Source organism: Aquarana catesbeiana, linkage group LG11 (assembly GCF_042186555.1).
Source record: "Aquarana catesbeiana isolate 2022-GZ linkage group LG11, ASM4218655v1, whole genome shotgun sequence".
Classification (NCBI taxonomy): domain Eukaryota; kingdom Metazoa; phylum Chordata; class Amphibia; order Anura; family Ranidae; genus Aquarana; species Aquarana catesbeiana.
This window is the reverse complement of record NC_133334.1, coordinates 283,312,953-283,331,925: the sequence shown is the minus strand read 5'-3', so window position 1 is coordinate 283,331,925 and position 18,973 is coordinate 283,312,953. Positions and strand designations below refer to the sequence as shown.

Here is an 18,973-nt window from a genome sequence, read left to right as displayed (position 1 = left end):
GGCAGTACCCGGACCCCCATACCCCTTTTATGGGCAATTATTTGCATATAAGCCTTAAAATTGGGCACTTTTGATTTCTCATGTTCGGCTCCCATAGACTTCAATAGAGTTCACTGTTTAGGTCAGGGGGTGTTCGGCCCATCATTAATCACAGGGTAAGAGATAAAAATTGCTTTTCTTTGGGGCAAGTCATTGGGTTCTCAACAAGAATTTCTCCCAATTTCTGTTATACGTCAGACAAGACGATTCTATAATAATAGATTGTTCCTTCTTGTTTCAGGTCTTCGTCTACGCCGTCTCATCAGACGGGAAACAAGTGCAGACCCCCATTGAGATTATTATTGAAGTGGCCGATAGGAACGACAATCGTCCGTTCTTCACCCAGCCGGTGTTTGAAGGCACAGTGACCGAGGGATCCAAACCGGGTAAGTTGTTAGGACTCAAATTTAAAGTGGATCTTTTATAGCAGGAGTAGGCAGCCTTGAAGAGGTGGAGATCTACCTGAACAACATGAACGAGATCAAAGACCACTGGGGCTCAACACCATTTTTTTTTTCTTTTTAGACATTAACTAGCAAGACCTAACTAAATAGTAAGGGAAACTTATAATAATAGTGAAACTCATAGTGGAAACATATAATAATATAAATGTCATTGTAAAAATATAAATGTAACCTTCCTTAAAGGAGGATGGTGTCAGTAGAGCAGAGGATGGTGTCAGTAGGGCAGAGGACGGTGTCAGTAGGGCAGAGGACGGTGTCAGTAGGGCAGAGGACGGTGTCAGTAGAGCAGTGGACAGTGTCAGTAGAGCAGAGGACGTGTCAGTAAGGCAGTGGACGGTGTCAGTAGAGCAGAGGACAGTGTCAGTAGGGCAGTGGACGGTGTCAGTAGGGCAGTAGATGGTGTCAGTAGGGCAGTAGACGGTGTCAGTAGGGCAGTAGACGGTGTCAGTAGGACAGTGGACGGTGTCAGTAGAGCAGTGGACAGTGTCAGTAGGGCAGTAGACGGTGTCAGTAGAGCAGTGGACGGTGTCAGTAGAGCAGTGGACGGTGTCAGTAGAGCAGTGGATGGTGTCAGTAGAGCAGTGGACGGTGTCAGTAGAGCAGTGGATGGTGTCAGTAGAGCAGAGGACGGTGTCAGTAGAGCAGTGGACGGTGTCAGTAGAGCAGTGGACGGTGTCAGTAGGGCAGTGGACGGTGTCAGTAGGGCAGTGGACGGTGTCATTAGAGCAGAGGACGGTGTCAGTAGAGCAGTGGACGGTGTTAGTAGAGCAGTGGACGGTGTCAGTAGAGCAGAGGACGGTGTCAGTAGAGCAGAGGACGGTGTCAGTAGATCAGTGGACGGTGTCAGTAGGGCAGAGGACGGTGTCAGTAGAGCAGTGGACGGTGTTAGTAGGGCAGTGGACGGTTTTAGTAGAGCAGTGGACGGTGTCAGTAGAGCAGTGGACGGTGTCAGTAGGGCAGTGGACGGTGTCAGTAGAGCAGTGGACAGTGTCAGTAGAGCAGAGGACGGTGTCAGTAGAGCAGTGGACGGTGTCAGTAGAGCAGTGGACGGTGTCAGTAGGGCAGTGGATGGTGTCAGTAGAGCAGTGGACAGTGTCAGTAGAGCAGAGGACGGTGTCAGTAGAGCAGTGGACGGTGTCAGTAGAGCAGTGGACAGTGTCAGTAGGGCAGTGGACGGTGTCAGTAGAGCAGTGAATGGTGTCAGCAGAGCAGTGGACGGTGTCAGTAGGGCAGTGGATGGGTCAGTAGGGCAGTGGACGGTGTCAGTAGGGCAGTGGACGGTGTCAGTAGAGCAGTGGACGCTGTCAGTAGTGGACGGTGTCAGTAGAGCAGTAGACGGTGTCAGTAGGGCAGTGGACGGTGTCAGTAGGGCAGTGGACGGTGTCAGTAGTGGACGGTGTCAGTAGGGCAGTGGACGGTGTCAGTAGGGCAGTGGACGGTGTCAGTAGAGCAGTGGACGGTGTCAGTAGTGGACGGTGTCAGTAGAGCAGTAGACGGTGTCAGTAGGGCAGTGGACGGTGTCAGTAGGGCAGCGGACGGTGTCAGTAGAGCAGTGGATGGTGTCAGTAGGGCAGTGGACGGTGTCAGTAGGGCAGCGGACGGTGTCAGTAGAGCAGCGGACGGTGTCAGTAGGGCAGAGGACGGTGTCAGTAGAGCAGAGGACGGTGTCAGTAGGGCAGTGGACGGTCAGTAGGGCAGAGGACGGTGTCAGTAGGGCAGTGGATGGACAGTAGGGCAGTGGACGGTGTCAGTAGGGCAGTAGACGGTCAGTAGGGCAGTGGACGGTGTCAGTAGGGCAGTGGACGGTGTCAGTAGGGCAGTAGACGGTGTCAGTAGGGCAGTAGACGGTGTCAGTAGGGCAGTGGACGGTGTCAGTAGGGCAGTAGACGGTGTCAGTAGGGCAGTGGACGGTGTCAGTACGGCAGTGGACGGTGTCAGTAGGGCAGTGGACGGTGTCAGTAGGGCAGTAGACGGTGTCAGTAGGGCAGTAGACGGTGTCAGTAGGGCAGTGGACGGTGTCAGTAGGGCAGTGGACAGTCAGTAGGGCAGTGGACGGTGTCAGTAGGGCAGTAGACGGTGTCAGTAGGGCAGTGGATGGTGTCAGTAGGGCAGTGGACGGTCAGTAGGGCAGTAGACGGTGTCAGTAGGGCAGTGGACGGTGTCAGTAGGGCAGTGGACGGTGTCAGTAAGGCAGTAGATGGTGTCAGTAGGGCAGTGGACAGTCAGTAGGGCAGTGGACGGTGTCAGTAGGGCAGTGGACGGTGTCAGTAGGGCAGTGGATGGACAGTAGGGCAGTAGACGGTGTCAGTAGGGCAGTAGACGGTGTCAGTAGGGCAGTAGACGGTGTCAGTAGGGCAGTGGACGGTCAGTAGGGCAGTGGACGGTGTCAGTAGAGCAGTAGACGGTGTCAGTAGGGCAGTAGACGGTGTCAGTAGGGCAGTAGACGGTGTCAGTAGGGCAGTGGACGATGTCAGTAGGGCAGTGGACGGTGTCCGTAGGGCAGTGGACGGTCAGTAGGGCAGTAGACGGTGTCAGTAGAGCAGTGGACGGCGTCAGTAGGGCAGTGGACAGTCAGTAGGGCAGTGGACGGTGTCAGTAGGGCAGTGGACGGTGTCAGTAGGGCAGTGGACGGTCAGTAGGGCAGTAGACGGTGTCAGTAGGGCAGTAGACTGTGTCAGTAGGGCAGTGGACGGTGTCAGTAGAGCAGTAGACGGTGTCAGTAGGGCAGTAGACGGTGTCAGTAGGGCAGTAGACGATGTCACTAGGGCAGTGGATGGTGTCAGTAGGGCAGTAGACGGTGTCAGTAGGGCAGTGGACGGTGTCAGTAGGGCAGTGGACGGTCAGTAGGGCAGTAGACGGTGTCAGTAGAGCAGTGGACGGCGTCAGTAGGGCAGTGGACGGTGTCAGTAGGGCAGTGGACGGTCAGTAGGGCAGTGGACGGTGTCAGTAGAGCAGTAGATGGTGTCAGTAGGGCAGTGGATGGTGTCAGTAGGGCAGTGGATGGTGTCAGTAGGGCAGTAGATGGTGTCAGTAGGGCAGTGGACGGTGTCAGTAGGGCAGTGGATGGTGTCAGTAGAGCAGTAGACGGTGTCAGTAGAACAGTGGATGGTGTCAGTAGAGCAGTGGACGGCGTCAGTAGGGCAGTGGACGGTCAGTAGGGCAGTGGATGGTGTCAGTAGAGCAGTGGACGGTGTCAGTAGGGCAGTGGACGGTGTCAGTAGAGCAGTGGATGGTGTCAGTAGGGCAGAGGACGGTGTCAGTAGAGCAGTGGACGGTGTCAGTAGGGCAGTGGACGGTCAGTAGGGCAGTGGACGGTGTCAGTAGGGCAGTGGACGGTGTCAGTAGAGCAGTGGACGGTGTCAGTAGGGCAGTAGACGGTGTCAGTTGGGCAGTAGACGGTGTCAGTAGAGCAGTGGACGGTCAGTAGGGCAGTGGACGGTGTCAGTAGAGCAGTGGACGGTGTCAGTAGGGCAGTAGACGGTCAGTAGGGCAGTAGACGGTGTCAGTAGGGTAGTAGACGGTCTTGGTAGGACAGTAGACGGTGTTGGTAGGGCAGTGGACGGTGTCGGTAGAGCAGTGGACGGTGTCGGTAGAGCAGTGGACGGTCAGTAGGGCAGTAGATGGTCAGTAGGGCAGTGGACGGTCAGTAGAGCAGTGGACGGTGTCAGTAGGGCAGTAAACAGTCAGTAGGGCAGTGGACGGTGTCAGTAGGGCAGTAGACGGTGTCAGTAGGGCAGTAGACGGTGTCAGTAGGGCAGTAGACGGTCAGTAGGGCAGTAGACGGTGTCAGTAGGGCAGTAGACGGTCAGTAGGGCAGTAGACGGTGTCAGTAGGGCAGTGGACGGTCAGTAGGGCAGTGGACGGTGTCAGTAGGGCAGTGGATGGTGTCAGTAGAGCAGTGGACGGTGTCAGTAGGGCAGTAGACGGTGTCAGTAGGGCAGTAGACGGTGTCAGTAGGGCAGTAGACGGTCAGTAGGGCAGTGGACGGTGTCAGTAGAGCAGTGGACGGTCAGTAGGGCAGTGGACAGTGTCAGTAGAGCAGTGGACGGTGTCAGTAGGGCAGTAGACGGTGTCAGTAGGGCAGTAGACGGTGTCAGTAGGGCAGTAGACGGTGTCAGTAGGGCAGTAGACGGTCAGTAGGGCAGTAGACGGTGTCAGTAGGGCAGTAGACGGTCAGTAGGGCAGTAGACGGTGTCAGTAGGGCAGTGGACGGTGTCAGTAGGGCAGTGGACGGTCAGTAGGGCAGTGGACGGTCAGTAGAGCAGTGGACGGTGTCAGTAGGGCAGTAGACGGTCAGTAGGGCAGTGGATAGTGTCAGTAGGGCAGTAGACGGTGTCAGTAGGGCAGTAGACGGTCAGTAGGACAGTAGATGGTGTCAGTAGGGCAGTAGACGGTCAGTAGGGCAGTAGACGGTGTCAGTAGGGCAGTGGACGGTCAGTAGGGCATTGGACGGTCAGTAGGGCAGTGGATGGTGTCAGTAGAGCAGTGGACGGTCAGTAGGGCAGTGGACGGTGTCAGTAGAGCAGTGGACGGTGTCAGTAGGGCAGTGGACGGTGTCAGTAGAGGAGTGGACGGTGTCAGTAGAGCAGTGGACGGTGTCAGTAGAGCAGTGGACGGTGTCAGTAGGGCAGTGGACGGTGTCAGTAGAGCAGTGGACGGTGTCAGTAGGGCAGTGGACGGTGTCAGTAGGGCAGTAGACGGTGTCAGTAGGGCAGTAGACGGTGTCAGTAGGGCAGTAGACGGTGTCAGTAGAGCAGTGGACGGTCAGTAGGGCAGTGGACGGTGTCAGGAGGGCAGTGGACGGTGTCAGTAGAGCAGAGGACGGTGTCAGTAGAGCAGTGGACGGTGTCAGTAGGGCAGTAGACGGTGTCAGTAGGGCAGTGGATGGTGTCAGTCGGGCAGTAGACGGTGTCAGTAGGGCAGTAGACGGTGTCAGTAGGGCAGTAGACGGTGTCAGTAGAGCAGTGGACGGTGTCAGTAGGGCAGTAGACGGTGTCAGTAGGGCAGTGGACGGTCAGTAGGGCAGTAGAGGGTGTCAGTAGGGCAGTGGACGGTCAGTAGGGCAGTAGACGGTGTCAGTAGGGCAGTAGACGGTGTCAGTAGAGCAGTGGACGGTGTCAGTAGGGCAGTAGACGGTGTCAGTAGGGCAGTGGACGGTCAGTAGGGCAGTAGAGGGTGTCAGTAGGGCAGTAGACGGTGTCAGTAGGGCAGTAGACGGTCAGTAGGGCAGTGGACGGTGTCAGTAGGGCAGTAGACGGTGTCAGTAGGGCAGTGGATGGTGTCAGTAGAGCAGTGGACGGTGTCAGTAGGGCAGTAGACGGTGTCAGTAGGGCAGTAGACGGTGTCAGTAGGGCAGTGGACGGTCAGTAGGGCAGTGGACAGTGTCAGTAGAGCAGTGGACGGTGTCAGTAGGGCAGTAGACGGTCAGTAGGGCAGTAGACGGTGTCAGTAGAGCAGTGGACGGTCAGTACGGCAGTGGACAGTGTCAGTAGAGCAGTGGACGGTGTCAGTAGGGCAGTAGACGGTCAGTAGGGCAGTAGACGGTGTCAGTAGGGCAGTAGACGGTCAGTAGGGCAGTGGACGGTCAGTAGGGCAGTGGACGGTCAGTAGGGCAGTGGATGGTGTCAGTAGATCAGTGGACGGTGTCAGTAGGGCAGTGGACGGTCAGTAGGGCAGTAGATGGTCAGTAGGGCAGTGGACGTTCAGTAGAGCAGTGGACGGTGTCAGTAGGGCAGTAGATGGTCAGTAGGGCAGTGGACGGTCAGTAGGGCAGTGGATGGTGTCAGTAGGGCAGTAGACGGTGTCAGTAGGGCAGTAGACGGTCAGTAGGGCAGTAGACCGTGTCAGTAGGGCAGTAGACGGTCAGTAGGGCAGTAGACGGTGTCAGTAGGGCAGTGGACGGTCAGTAGGGCAGTGGACGGTGTCAGTAAGGCAGTGGATGGTGTCAGTAGAGCAGTGGACGGTGTCAGTAGGGCAGTGGACGGTGTCAGTAGGGCAGTGGACAGTCAGTAGGGCAGTGGACGGTCAGTAGGGCAGTGGACGGTGTCAGTAGGGCAGTAGACGGTGGCAGTAGGGCAGTAGATGGTCAGTAGGGCAGTAGACGGTGTCAGTAGGGCAGTGGACGGTCAGTAGGGCAGTAGACGGTGTCAGTAGGGCTGTGGACAGTCAGTAGGGCAGTGGATGGTGTCAGTAGAGCAGTGGACGGTGTCAGTAGAGCAGTGGACGGTGTCAGTAGGGCAGTGGACGGTGTCAGTAGAGCAGTGGACGGTGTCAGTAGAGCAGTGGACGGTGTCAGTAGGGCAGTGGACGGTGTCAGTAGGGCAGTAGACGGTCAGTAGGGCAGTAGACGGTGTCAGTAGAGCAGTGGACGGTCAGTAGGGCAGTGGACAGTGTCAGGAGGGCAGTGGACGGTGTCAGTAGAGCAGAGGACGGTGTCAGTAGAGCAGTGGACGGTGTCAGTAGGGCAGTAGACGGTGTCAGTAGGGCAGTGGACGGTGTCAGTAGGGCAGTAGACGGTGTCAGTAGGGCAGTAGACGGTCAGTAGGGCAGTAGACGGTGTCAGTAGAGCAGTGGACGGTCAGTAGGGCAGTGGACGGTGTCAGGAGGGCAGTGGACGGTGTCAGTAGAGCAGAGGACGGTGTCAGTAGAGCAGTGGACGGTGTCAGTAGGGCAGTAGACGGTGTCAGTAGGGCAGTGTACGTTCAGTAGAGCAGTGGATGGTGTCAGTAGGGCAGTAGACGGTGTCAGTAGGGCAGTAGACGGTGTCAGTAGAGCAGTGGACGGTGTCAGTAGGGCAGTAGACGGTGTCAGTAGGGCAGTGGACGGTGTCAGTAGGGCAGTGGACGGTCAGTAGGGCAGTGGATGGTGTCAGTAGAGCAGTAGACGGTGTCAGTAGGGCAGTAGACGGTGTCAGTAGGGCAGTGGATGGTGTCAGTAGGGCAGTGGACGGTGTCGGTAGAGCAGTAGACGGTGTCAGTAGGGCAGAGGACGGTGTCAGTAGAGCAGTGGACGGTGTCAGTAGGGCAGAGGACGGTGTCAGTAGAGCAGTGGATGGTGTCAGTAGGGCAGTGGACGGTGTCGGTAGAGCAGTAGACGGTGTCAGTAGAGCAGTGGACGGTCAGTAGATCAGTGGACGGTGTCAGTAGGGCAGTAGACGGTCAGTAGGGCAGTGGACGGTGTCAGTAGGGCAGTAGACGGTCAGTAGGGCAGTGGATGGTGTCAGTAGAGCAGTAGACGGTGTCAGTAGAGCAGAGGACGGTGTCAGTAGAGCAGTGGACGGTGTCAGTAGGGCAGTGGACGGTGTCAGTAGAGCAGTGGACGGTGTCAGTAGGGCAGAGGACGGTGTCAGTAGAGCAGTGGATGGTGTCAGTAGGGCAGTGGACGGTGTCGGTAGAGCAGTAGACGGTGTCAGTAGAGCAGTGGACGGTCAGTAGATCAGTGGATGGTGTCAGTAGGGCAGTAGACGGTCAGTAGGGCAGTGGACGGTGTCAGTAGGGCAGTGGATGGTGTCAGTAGAGCAGTAGACGGTGTCAGTAGGGCAGTGGACGGTCAGTAGATCAGTGGACGGTGTCAGTAGGGCAGTGGATGGTGTCAGTAGAGCAGTAGACGGTGTCAGTAGGGCAGTGGATGGTGTCAGTAGATCAGTGGACGGTGTCAGTAGAGCAGTGGATGGTGTCAGTAGGGCAGTGGACGGTCAGTAGATCAGTGGACGGTGTCAGTAGGGCAGTAGACGGTCAGTAGGGCAGTGGACGGTGTCAGTAGGGCAGTAGACGGTCAGTAGGGCAGTGGATGGTGTCAGTAGGGCAGTAGACGGTGTCAGTAGAGCAGTGGTCGGTCAGTAGATCAGTGGACGGTGTCAGTAGGGCAGTGGACGGTGTCGGTAGAGCAGTAGACGGTGTCAGTAGAGCAGTAGACGGTGTCAGTAGGGCAGTAGACGGTGTCAGTAGAGCAGTGGACGGTGTCAGTAGGGCAGTGGACGGTGTCAGTAGGGCAGTGGATGGTGTCAGTAGAGCAGTAGATGGTGTCAGTAGAGCAGTGGACGGTGTCAGTAGGGCAGAGGACGGTGTTGGTAGTTTTTTATTTTCATTATTTAATTTTTTTTATTTATTTATTCAACTTTTAAAATAATTTTGTTATTGCTTTTTACAATTTTATTTATCATCCCTGTTGGGGGTCTTTAGTGAAATATCAGGAGTCTAAACAGACCTCTGATGTCTCACTTTTGAGACAGAGAAAAGAACTGAGGACAAAGATTCCCCAGTCCCTTTCTCTGCAGCCTCAGCTGCAGTGGACAGTGAATGAATGGGAAGTGCTCTTTTGCTGACCGACCTCGTTATGAATGGATACAGTATCGATCGGGAACTGATCGCTCACTGTGTTCATTCAGAAAAGGAAGGGGTTTGGAAATGACCTATATATTGGCCCCCTCCCCCACTGTTCATCCTGAATTTCCCCCTCAGCAGCTGGTGGGAGGGGAAGCTGGCAGCACTGGGCGGGGGGGGGTTTACTAGGGGAGCACACAGGGGGGCAACAAAAGGAAGGGAAAACCTGGAGAGAAGGGAGAGAAGGGTCACAAGGGGCTGAATTCTGAACTGAATTCCGGCGGGTGATAGAGGAGGAGCTTTCAGCTGCTGCTGGGGGAAAATACTGGAGATCGGTTCTGGTAATGCCACCCCCGCCGCCCCTCCTGTGCAGGTTCCGGGAGTCGGCAAGGAAGGGACACGATCTACCCGTCACCTGCCTGTGATCAATGGGTAGATTGCGATCTACAGGTTGCCAACCCCCATTTTAGAGCGTGTCGGGTTTTTAGAACTGTCTTCTTCAGCAGCCTTCTGTCTGCTCTATGAGAATGCAAAGTCAGCTGGATGAGGGTCCTGAACCTGCAATGAATTCTGAATTATCTCTGAAGTGTCTTTAAACTGTGAAGCGCACATTGAACTCGCCCATCAAAGCTCGCTGACACCGGCCCATAAAGCGGAGCTTCGCTCAAAAGTGAAAGAGCCACTTATGCTCCTCCCACCTCCACCTGTCACTCCCCTTTGCCCTTACCCTCCAGGGACAAGTCTCAGGAGGCTGCCAGGCCAGTCTCCCTTCATTGCACAATCCCACGCATGCACAGTAGGGAGTCGGTTGTGATTATTAAGGAAGCTACAGCGGCTCCCAAATCCAAGATGGCGGCACCAGGGGTCCGCAGCGAGGAAAAGACCCGGTTGCGGGAGGACAGCGCTGGACTCCAGGGACTGGTAAGTACCTGATTTTAAAAAAAAAAAGGGGTGAAGTTCCTCCTTAGGGTGACCATACACTTTACAATCTGATCGTACAATCTACTTTAGATCTACCATCAACTATGTAGTGCATGGACCTGTCTGGTTTGATACAAATGGAATAGATTGATCAGGTAGGTCCTCCTACTATAGTGTTTTGCTGAATCTAAGGGAGATTGTACAATCAGATTGTGTACTTTTTGGCCATCTTTAGATTGGATTTGGACTTTAAAAGATTATTTTCTGTCCTTTGCATCATCTGCAGGTTGTCGGGGGTTCTGGGGGGGGAGGGGGGGGGGTTGGGTCTTTATGGAGGTGGGGGATGAGCTGGATGGTCATTTGTTTTTTTCATCAAATAATCTTCCGGGGTTTGTTGTCATGTGATGACTTTAGTGAAGCGGCACTCCCTATGGGCACTCCCTCCGGATACTTCCATTGTAATGTCTCTTCTCCTCCCCCTTTAGGGACTCCTGTGATGAATGTCACAGCAACAGACGCCGATGACACTGAGAACACGAATAACGGAATTCTCGCCTACTCTATCACAAATCAGGATCCCCCTTTACCAACCCCTACAATGTTCACCATCGATCAAGCCTCCGGACTGATCAGCGTTGTGACCGCCGGATTGGACCGCGAGGTTTGTGATATCTTTTTGTATCTTCAGTGGCGAGGAATCCCCACCACCACTCACAGTCCCGGCTAACCATTGCTGCCATTCCACAGATACTGGTGTCTTCCTCCAGTGATGGATCCCCCCGTAATGTACAATCATTGGGAGATACAGCCGCTAGAAAGTGGGGGGTTTTATTCTGGTATTTGCAGGAAGGGGTGGAAAATCCTGACAGTTGTCTAGAACTAAACTGATAGGTGTGGATGGAGAAGTCCAATAAAGAGTACCGGTCATGGTTGGGCAACAACTTATTCTTAACTGTGCAGAATTTATTGTTCCCTTTAATTTAGTTTTACTTCCTGCAGAAATCTAATGCCGCGTACACACGGTCGGACTTTTCGTCTACAAAAGTCCGACAGCCTGTCCGACATACTTCCGACGTACCTTCGGCGGACTTGCGGCAGACTTTCTTACGAACGGACTTACACACACACGACCACACAAAAGTACGACAGCCTAGTACGCGGTGACGTACACCAAGTCCGACGAGACTATAAAACAGAAGTTCAATAGCCCGTACGACACCCTTTGGGCTCCTTCTGCTAATCTCGTGTTTATCTCGTGTTAGTAGAAGTTTGGTGAGAGACGATTCGCGCTTGTGAGACTCGTATTTTTCAGTTCGTTTTAACTGTTGTTCAGTCTGTGCTTGTGAGGTTTGTATCTGCTTTTCAGTGCGTTTGGTCAGTTGGCATTGAGAAATCTTTGTTTTATTGGCCGCTCGTTCCTGATTTTCAGGTCGTTCTTCACAGGCCTTGCTGTTCTTCAGTGCGTTCTGTTTAGTGCGTTCTGACCAGCCGACCGTTTTGAAGCCATGTTACCTGTACGTACTCGTCGTAGAGCTCGTGCATTGTATGTGCTTGGTGCTGTAGTTTATTCTTCAGCCCAAGACCAGTCCATGAACAGGGCGAGGAGGAGTTCATGGACCAAGAATTGGTTGCTTCAGCGTGACCAGTTCTGTCATATGCCATTGCTCCGTGAGATCCATGAGAATAATCCTGAGGATTTCAGGAACTTTCTCCGGATGACGGACCCCGTTTTTGACCGTTTGTTGGCTTTGCTGACCCCCTATATCAGCAGGCAGGATACCTGCATGAGGCAAGCCATCACTCCGGAGCAGAGGCTGGTCGCTACCTTGCGGTATTTGGCCACAGGGAGAAGCCTGCAGGACCTTAAGTTCTCGACAGGCATCTCCCCCCAGGCTCTGGGGATCATTATCCCAGAGACCTGTTCTGCCATCATACAGGTCCTGCAGAAGGACTATATTAAGGTAAGATATTTTTCTTTTATTAGCATCACATGTTCTTTTATGTAATCTTTGATAATGTGATGTATTTCTTGCTTCAAACACTACTTACCATCATTGCAATATAGTGTGAATGTCCCCTTTTTATCCTCACACATGCTGGAATTTTTTCCTGTTATTTTTTGTCATGCATGTATATTTTCCTTCAATAACCTTCCCAGCATGAAGTGATGGGAACATATCCACCTAGTCTACTCATTTGGAATGTATTTTGTTTGAGTGTATTTAGTGTGCTGCTAATGAGCAATTATCTAGATTTCACAACCCCCCCACCCCCCCCCCCCCACCTAAACTCACTCCAAATAGTGTGCTGCTAATGAGCAATTATCTAGATTTCACAACCCCCCCACCCCCCCCCCACCTAAACTCACTCCAAATAGTGTGCTGCTAATGAGCAATTATCTAGATTTCACAACCCCCCCACCCCCCCACCTAAACTCACTCCAAATAGTGTGCTGCTAATGAGCAATTATCTAGATTTCACAACCCCCCCACCCCCACCCTCGTTAAAATTTGCTGGAATGTTCTGTGGTGTTGATTTGTCTAAAGCAAATATATGTTGCACTTTGCAAAATGCATGTGCACTCTACAAGTGCATTTGTTCCAGTGCTTTAGTAAATGAGCAGAAGCTCTGCTGATTTCCATCATCAAATCATATGCAAGCCTCAAAGTGTTTTCATTAATTGCCCTTGCCTGTGATTGTGTACTCCTTGCAACATGAATGCCTTTTTACATTACCTCATTTACTGTAAGCTGGTTAGCAACTGCACCTGCAGAGTGCGACAACTGCAGTCTTGTAGCCTTTTTAGTCCCTAAATTCCTGCGTGTCCTAAAAGTAATTTTTTTTAGGGATTTCACAACCCCCTAAAATGTAATCAATGTTCCATCAGAGGGGGTGAGCAATCTGATAAGTGTGCCTTTCCATATTAGTTATTCCAGAAGAATTAAATTATTGAATGTTATACTGATGCTGGGGAATAATGTTTTTAATTGTCTAATTTTCTTGCAATGTTAGCTTCCAAATTAATTGATTTTGGTTTTCTTGTTTGATTTCCCAGTTTCCTTCAACGCCACAGGAATGGCAGACTGTGGCATCCCATTTTGCCAGCCGTTGGGACTTTCCCAATTGTGGAGGGGCTATAGATGGGAAACATGTCCACATTGTGCCACCACCCCATTCGGGGTCATATTATTTTAATTATAAGGGGTTCCACAGTATTGTTTTAATGGCGGTGGTGTCGGCACACTATGATTTTTTATATGTGGACGTGGGGAAGAATGGCCGGATGTCGGATGGAGGAGTATTTGCCCAGACGGAGTTCTGCCAGCGTCTCCAGAGTGGTGGCCTGGGATTGCCACCTGATGAGGATAACGTGGAAGGACTCCCCTTTGTCTTCATTGCCGATGAAGCCTTTGCTCTCAGCAAGCACCTCATGAGGCCATTCCCCCAAAGAACCCTCACCCCGGAGAGGAGGGTTTTTAATTACCGGCTGGCCAGAGCTAGAAGAGTGGTTGAGAATGCGTTTGGAATTCTGGCCAGCCGGTTCCGCCTGTTTCAAACAGCCATTAATTTGGCGGAATACAAACTTAATTTTATCATTTTATCGTGCTGCATTCTGCACAACTTTTTAAATAAGCATTCTCCAAATTATATAGGCACAGTTGGGCCTGAGGCCGGACAAATAGAAGCCAACCTTACAGGCCTGGATACTGTCCGTACTGGCTTGGCCCCCCAAAGTGCCCGTCAAGTTAGACAGCAATATGTTAATTATTTTATGGGTAGGGGGGCCATTGCAATGGGCCAGGATATATAATTTTTGACAATAAAAAAATTATTGATGAAATCTTGCATTATATTTATTGCTTGCCTTTCTTTTGGGCTGTCTCCTAGGTTATGGTCGAGCAGTTGTAGTGCCAACTGTATTGTAATTTTAAATGTCTAAATAAGCTCCATTGCCACTGTAAACAACTTTTTTACAATTATAACTAAAATGATACTGAGCCTTGAAATAACAAACCACACATTTATTTAATTCCTATAAGGAGATGTTTTTATTAATGGTTGTTATGCATTCAGTTCTGCATTTAGTATAAAATGTTCATAGACAAAAATAGAATGATATCTTAATAATGTAGCAAAATATAATTATATCTAAATATTTATACCTAATCCACAAAAAAATATTTTTGGCTTTTTGATTTTCACAAACAGGCTTATTTTTTTGTTTTGGGAAAATCAAGTTTTGTTTTGTTTGTTTTTTTTTTAAAGCAATTTTTTTGTTTATGTTTTTTTTTTTTTATCAAGTTATTTTTGTTTTTATTATTTTTTTTTAATAAAGTTTGTATATTTTTTTTTTTGGTTTTTTAAAATCAAGTTTTTTAATTTTTTTTGGTTTTTTAAAATCAAGTTTTTTAATTTTTTTTGGTTTTTTAAAATCAAGTTTTTTAATTTTTTTTGGTTTTTTAAAATCAAGTTTTTTAATTTTTTTTGGTTTTTTAAAATCAAGTTTTTTAATTTTTTTTGGTTTTTTAAAATCAAGTTTTTTAATTTTTTTTGGTTTTTTAAAATCAAGTTTTTTAAATTTTTTTTGTTTTTTAAAATCAAGTTTTTTAATTTTTTTGTTTTTTAAAATCAATTTTTTGATTTTTTTGTTTTTTTAAAATAAATTTTTTTTTTTTTTTTTGTGTTTTTTAGAAAATCAAGTTTTATTTTTTTGTGGATTTTTGAGGTATTTACGAGAAACAGCCCTCCTTTTTTACATTAGGTTAAACAGCCATTTATGTTCTGCCAAAAAAAAAAAAAGAGAAGGCCCAGAATGGGGTCAGCAAAACAGGAAATGAAGGACATGATTGATGTTTTGGGGTTTAAAAAAGGGCATTTAGATTCGACCCAAAACATCAATCATGTCCTTCATTTCCTGCTGCATACGATCCAGCCGATTCCGCATTTCATCCATGTCCTTATTCCAGGCCATTATTTGACCAATTAGCCGTTGGGCACTTTCAGAGGTGAAATAGTCACTTCTTGTTGTTGTACCTAAAGTGGAATGAAACCAAAAAATGTCTTTAGAAATATGCACCCATACATAGTTTACCTTACCATAAATAAAGCTGTTGTCTCAGACACTGACCTGGTGGGGTGCCCATGTAGCCTAATTCCTCCACATCCTCGGGGGTGGCACTATTGCTTGAATGAAGCACAACCAGATCCCCTAAAATAGAGTAGAAAAATTACATTAAACAAAAGGCAGCCATGCATAGATTAACGTAAGCTGGTGTGTCAGACACTCACCTGGTGGGGTGCCCATGTCGCCCACCTCTCCTTCCTCCACATCCTCAATGGGACTTGGGCTTATTTCCCAATCATGTTTTGCTTGGGGTGGACTGTCTTCTGGTTGTTGGCTGAGTGATTTTTCCCCTATGTGAAACAAAAAATTATTAATCTAATTAGCACACAGATATTTTAGTACATAGTAATTTTCCAACATTTGTAGTGAAGTGGTTTGTGTAGAGTTCCTATTTTACCTCAATATTTAAAATTAGAAAGACATATCGGATAGATAGATATCAATATCTCAAAATATAGTTAATAATCTTTTGATCTCTCTCTATATCTGGAACAAAATCTCTAAATATCTAACTAAATGTAAAGCCAAAAAATTAAGATAACTTCAAATATTCAAAAAGAATGTTTTACATTTCTATATCTATCTATCTACCTATCTCTATATTTCTCTCTCTCTATATATTTCTCTCTCTCTCTCTCTCTCTCTCTATATCTCTATATCTATATCTATATCTATATATATCTCTCAATATATATATATATATATCTCTCTCTCTATATATATATATCTCTCTATCTATAGATATGTAACGAGGTTTATTAAAAGATCGTTTAAAACGATGAACAAAAAATCGGATAGGAAGGAAAAGCACATGGAGCAGTATACAAGGTAATAAACACAAGAGAAAAACACGACAAGTACTTACTTTTTTTAAGAACTTTCCGGATACGTCGGTATTGATCCGGCTCCCTGAGTTTCAGGTCAGACCATCTTTTTCTCAGTTGATCTTTGGAGCGCTGGACCCCAAAAGATGCCTGCAAAGTCTCCACGACCTTCGCCATTATTTTGGCCTTGCGCAAATTTGGCCGTGCGTACGGCCCATAATTGCCATCATAGTCGTCTTTGTGAAGAATGGCCACCATCTCCACCATCTCTTTAAAACTCATATTAGAGGCCTTAAATCTAGGCCTCATAGATTTCGCTGACGTTCCAGCCTCCGGGCTGTCTCCACTACCTGAGGTCATCAACATTTCAGGTGTCTCTGCCATTCTTTAACTCCACTACGCGCCGTAACAAAAAATGGGCGGAGAACATGAGTTAAAATCGAACGTCAGGGGCGGGCGATGCAGGCGGAGTTTCACACATGCGTAGTGTATAAAGAGGGGCCTTGCGCACGTGTCGTACGTACGTTCTGTGCGTCGAATTAGGGGGCGGAGAACATGAGTTAAAATCGAACGTCAGGGGCGGGCGACGCAGGCGGAGTTTCACACATGCGTAGTGTATAAAGAGGGGCCTTGCACACGTGTCGTACGTACGTTCTGTGCGTCGAATTAGGGGGCGGAGAACATGAGTTAATTTCGAACGTCAGGGGCGGGCGACGCAGGCGGAGTTTCACACATGCGTAGTGTATAAAGAGCCTTGCGCACGTGTCGTACGTACGTTCTGTGCGTCGAATTAGGGGGCGGAGAACATGAGTTAATTTCGAACGTCAGGGGCGGGCGACGCAGGCGGAGTTTCACACATGCGTAGTGTATAAAGAGGGGCCTTGCGCACGTGTCGTACGTACGTTCTGTGCGTCGAATTAGGGGGCGGAGAACATGAGTTAAAATCGAACGTCAGGGGCGGGCGACGCAGGCGGAGTTTCACACATGCGTAGTGTATAAAGAGGGGCCTTGCACACGTGTCGTACGTACGTTCTGTGCGTCGAATTAGGGGGCGGAGAACATGAGTTAATTTCGAACGTCAGGGGTGGGCGACGCAGGCGGAGTTTCACACATGCGTAGTGTATAAAGAGCCTTGCGCACGTGTCGTACGTACGTTCTGTGCGTCGAATTAGGGGGCGGAGAACATGAGTTAATTTCGAACGTCAGGGGCGGGCGACGCAGGCGGAGTTTCACACATGCGTAGTGTATAAAGAGCCTTGCGCACGTGTCGTACGTACGTTCTGTGCGTCGAATTAGGGGGCGGAGAACATGAGTTAATTTCGAACGTCAGGGGCGGGCGACGCAGGCGGAGTTTCACACATGCGTAGTGTATAAAGAGCCTTGCGCACGTGTCGTACGTACGTTCTGTGGTAGGTGATAGTGGACCTGGACGTTACAAAACGAAGGTAATTTTAGATATATATATTTTTTTTGGTTTTTATGGTCATGACTTTGTAGCAAGCGGCCTATATGGCTTGATAGATTGATGAGGCCTACATAGGGAGAAGATGATGAGGGGTTAGCCGAAACCTATAATAAAAGTGTTTTTTGTCTTGTGACTTCATCTTTTCCAGATATAATGAATCCCCTATTTAAGGATCCAGAGTTCCTTACATCTTTTATTTCCAAATATCGAGAGATGAGGAATTTGTGGGAGGTGAAACACCCTCAGTATTATGCTAAGCATGTGAGGAAGTCAACGCTGGAGAGACTTCTGGCCTTTGTCCAGGCGACCATCCCGGAAGCAACAATGGAGACATTGCTCAAGAAAATTGGGGTCTTGAGGAACATGTATAAGAGGGAGCATAAGAAGATCCAGGAATCAAGGAGATCAGGAGCATCAGCAGATGATGTTTATGTACCCAGGCTGTGGTACTATAATCAACTCCGTTTTCTGGATGACCAGAATGAAGCCAGGCCATCACTTTCAACCCTTCCCTCCACCCTTCCCTCCACCCTTCCCTCCACCCCAGCAGAGGCTGATGAGGAGCAAGCTGGGTCTTCCATCCTGGATGAACCAGATATGACCATCTGGAGTCAGGTAAATTATTTTAACAAATATTTACTGTACTAATATTAATGATGTTAACTGGATGTTATAATTGTCTAAAATAATTTGGCACTCAAAATTGTGTATACATATCAATTGACAGTAGTGGCTAAATATGTTTGGCACCTGCTTGAAATAATTAGGGTGTCTGATTAGACTCTTTTATTAAAGAGAAGTATTCACATTGAATTTTCTATTCATGAGAAGCAAACTGTGTGTCATTGATGAACCCAAAAAAATATACTCAAACTATTGTCCTTTTTTTATACACAGGATGAGTCCATCCAGGAGGAATGTGGGGAAAGTGGCAGGCAGGAGGAGACCGGGCCCATGGACAGCCTGGAGGAGGCCGGATTCACCATCATCCTGGAGGAGGCTGGGCCCAGTGTCAGGCAGGAGGTGGCTGCTCCCAGTGAGGTGGCTGCTCCCAGTGAGGTGGCTGGGCCAAGTGAGGTGGCTGGGCCAAGTGAGGTGGCTGGGCCCAGTAGGAGCCTGACCGAATCCCAAGTGCCTCCCCTCCACCTTCCCAAAAAAAGGGCCAGGAAGGGGATGGTCACACAGGACGCATCCCTGCGCCTCATGCAAGAGGCCACCCGTTTTTTAAGGAGCCCCCCCGAAGCGGAAGAATCCTATGGCTGCTACTTAGCCAGCAGGCTTCTTCAGATGGATTGTGAGCAGCGCCTCATTTGTGAGCGCCTATTTGGGGAAACAATCCATAAGGGGCTGCAGGGCACGCTAACACAAAACACCCAACTACATGAGGCAGCCCCCCCTCCTCCTCCTCCTCCTCCTCCTCCTCCTCCTCCTGCCACAACTGAAACACCAGAGCCACAGCCTCAAAAGAAGGCTACAGGGAAGGCTGCAGGGCAGCGTGGAGGAAAGGCTGCAGGGAAGAGAAGAAAGTGATGACCTGGGTTCAGTCTGGTCTGACAGAAGACGCAGGCTGTTGTAGGACCACAGTCTGGGGACATCTAGATCATCTGCTGGTGCTGTTGATCTCTGGGATTCTTGGACCAGATTGTGCTCCCTCTTATATGGACTCCGCAAGATCCCAATTTTCTGGTACACCGACTTTTTCCAGCGTTGACTTCCTCTTTATTTTATTTTGACCATGAATAAATGGATCTTTTTTGAGTTTAGCAAAAGACTTTATGTGTTTTCTTTGAAATCATTGATTTTACACACAATGT

General features: G+C 49.4%; 1 protein-coding gene across 1 annotated transcript in view; it reads left to right on the top strand.

Annotated features, from left to right (window-relative positions):
• LOC141112871 (cadherin-1-like) overlaps positions 1-18,973 on the top strand; it is a 76,661-nt gene that overhangs the window by 38,523 nt on the left and 19,165 nt on the right. Inside the window, exons 6-7 of the mRNA XM_073605975.1 lie at positions 281-425; positions 10,231-10,406. Coding sequence (XP_073462076.1) covers positions 281-425; positions 10,231-10,406 — 321 coding nt within the window. The remainder of the gene's footprint in view (positions 1-280; positions 426-10,230; positions 10,407-18,973) is intronic.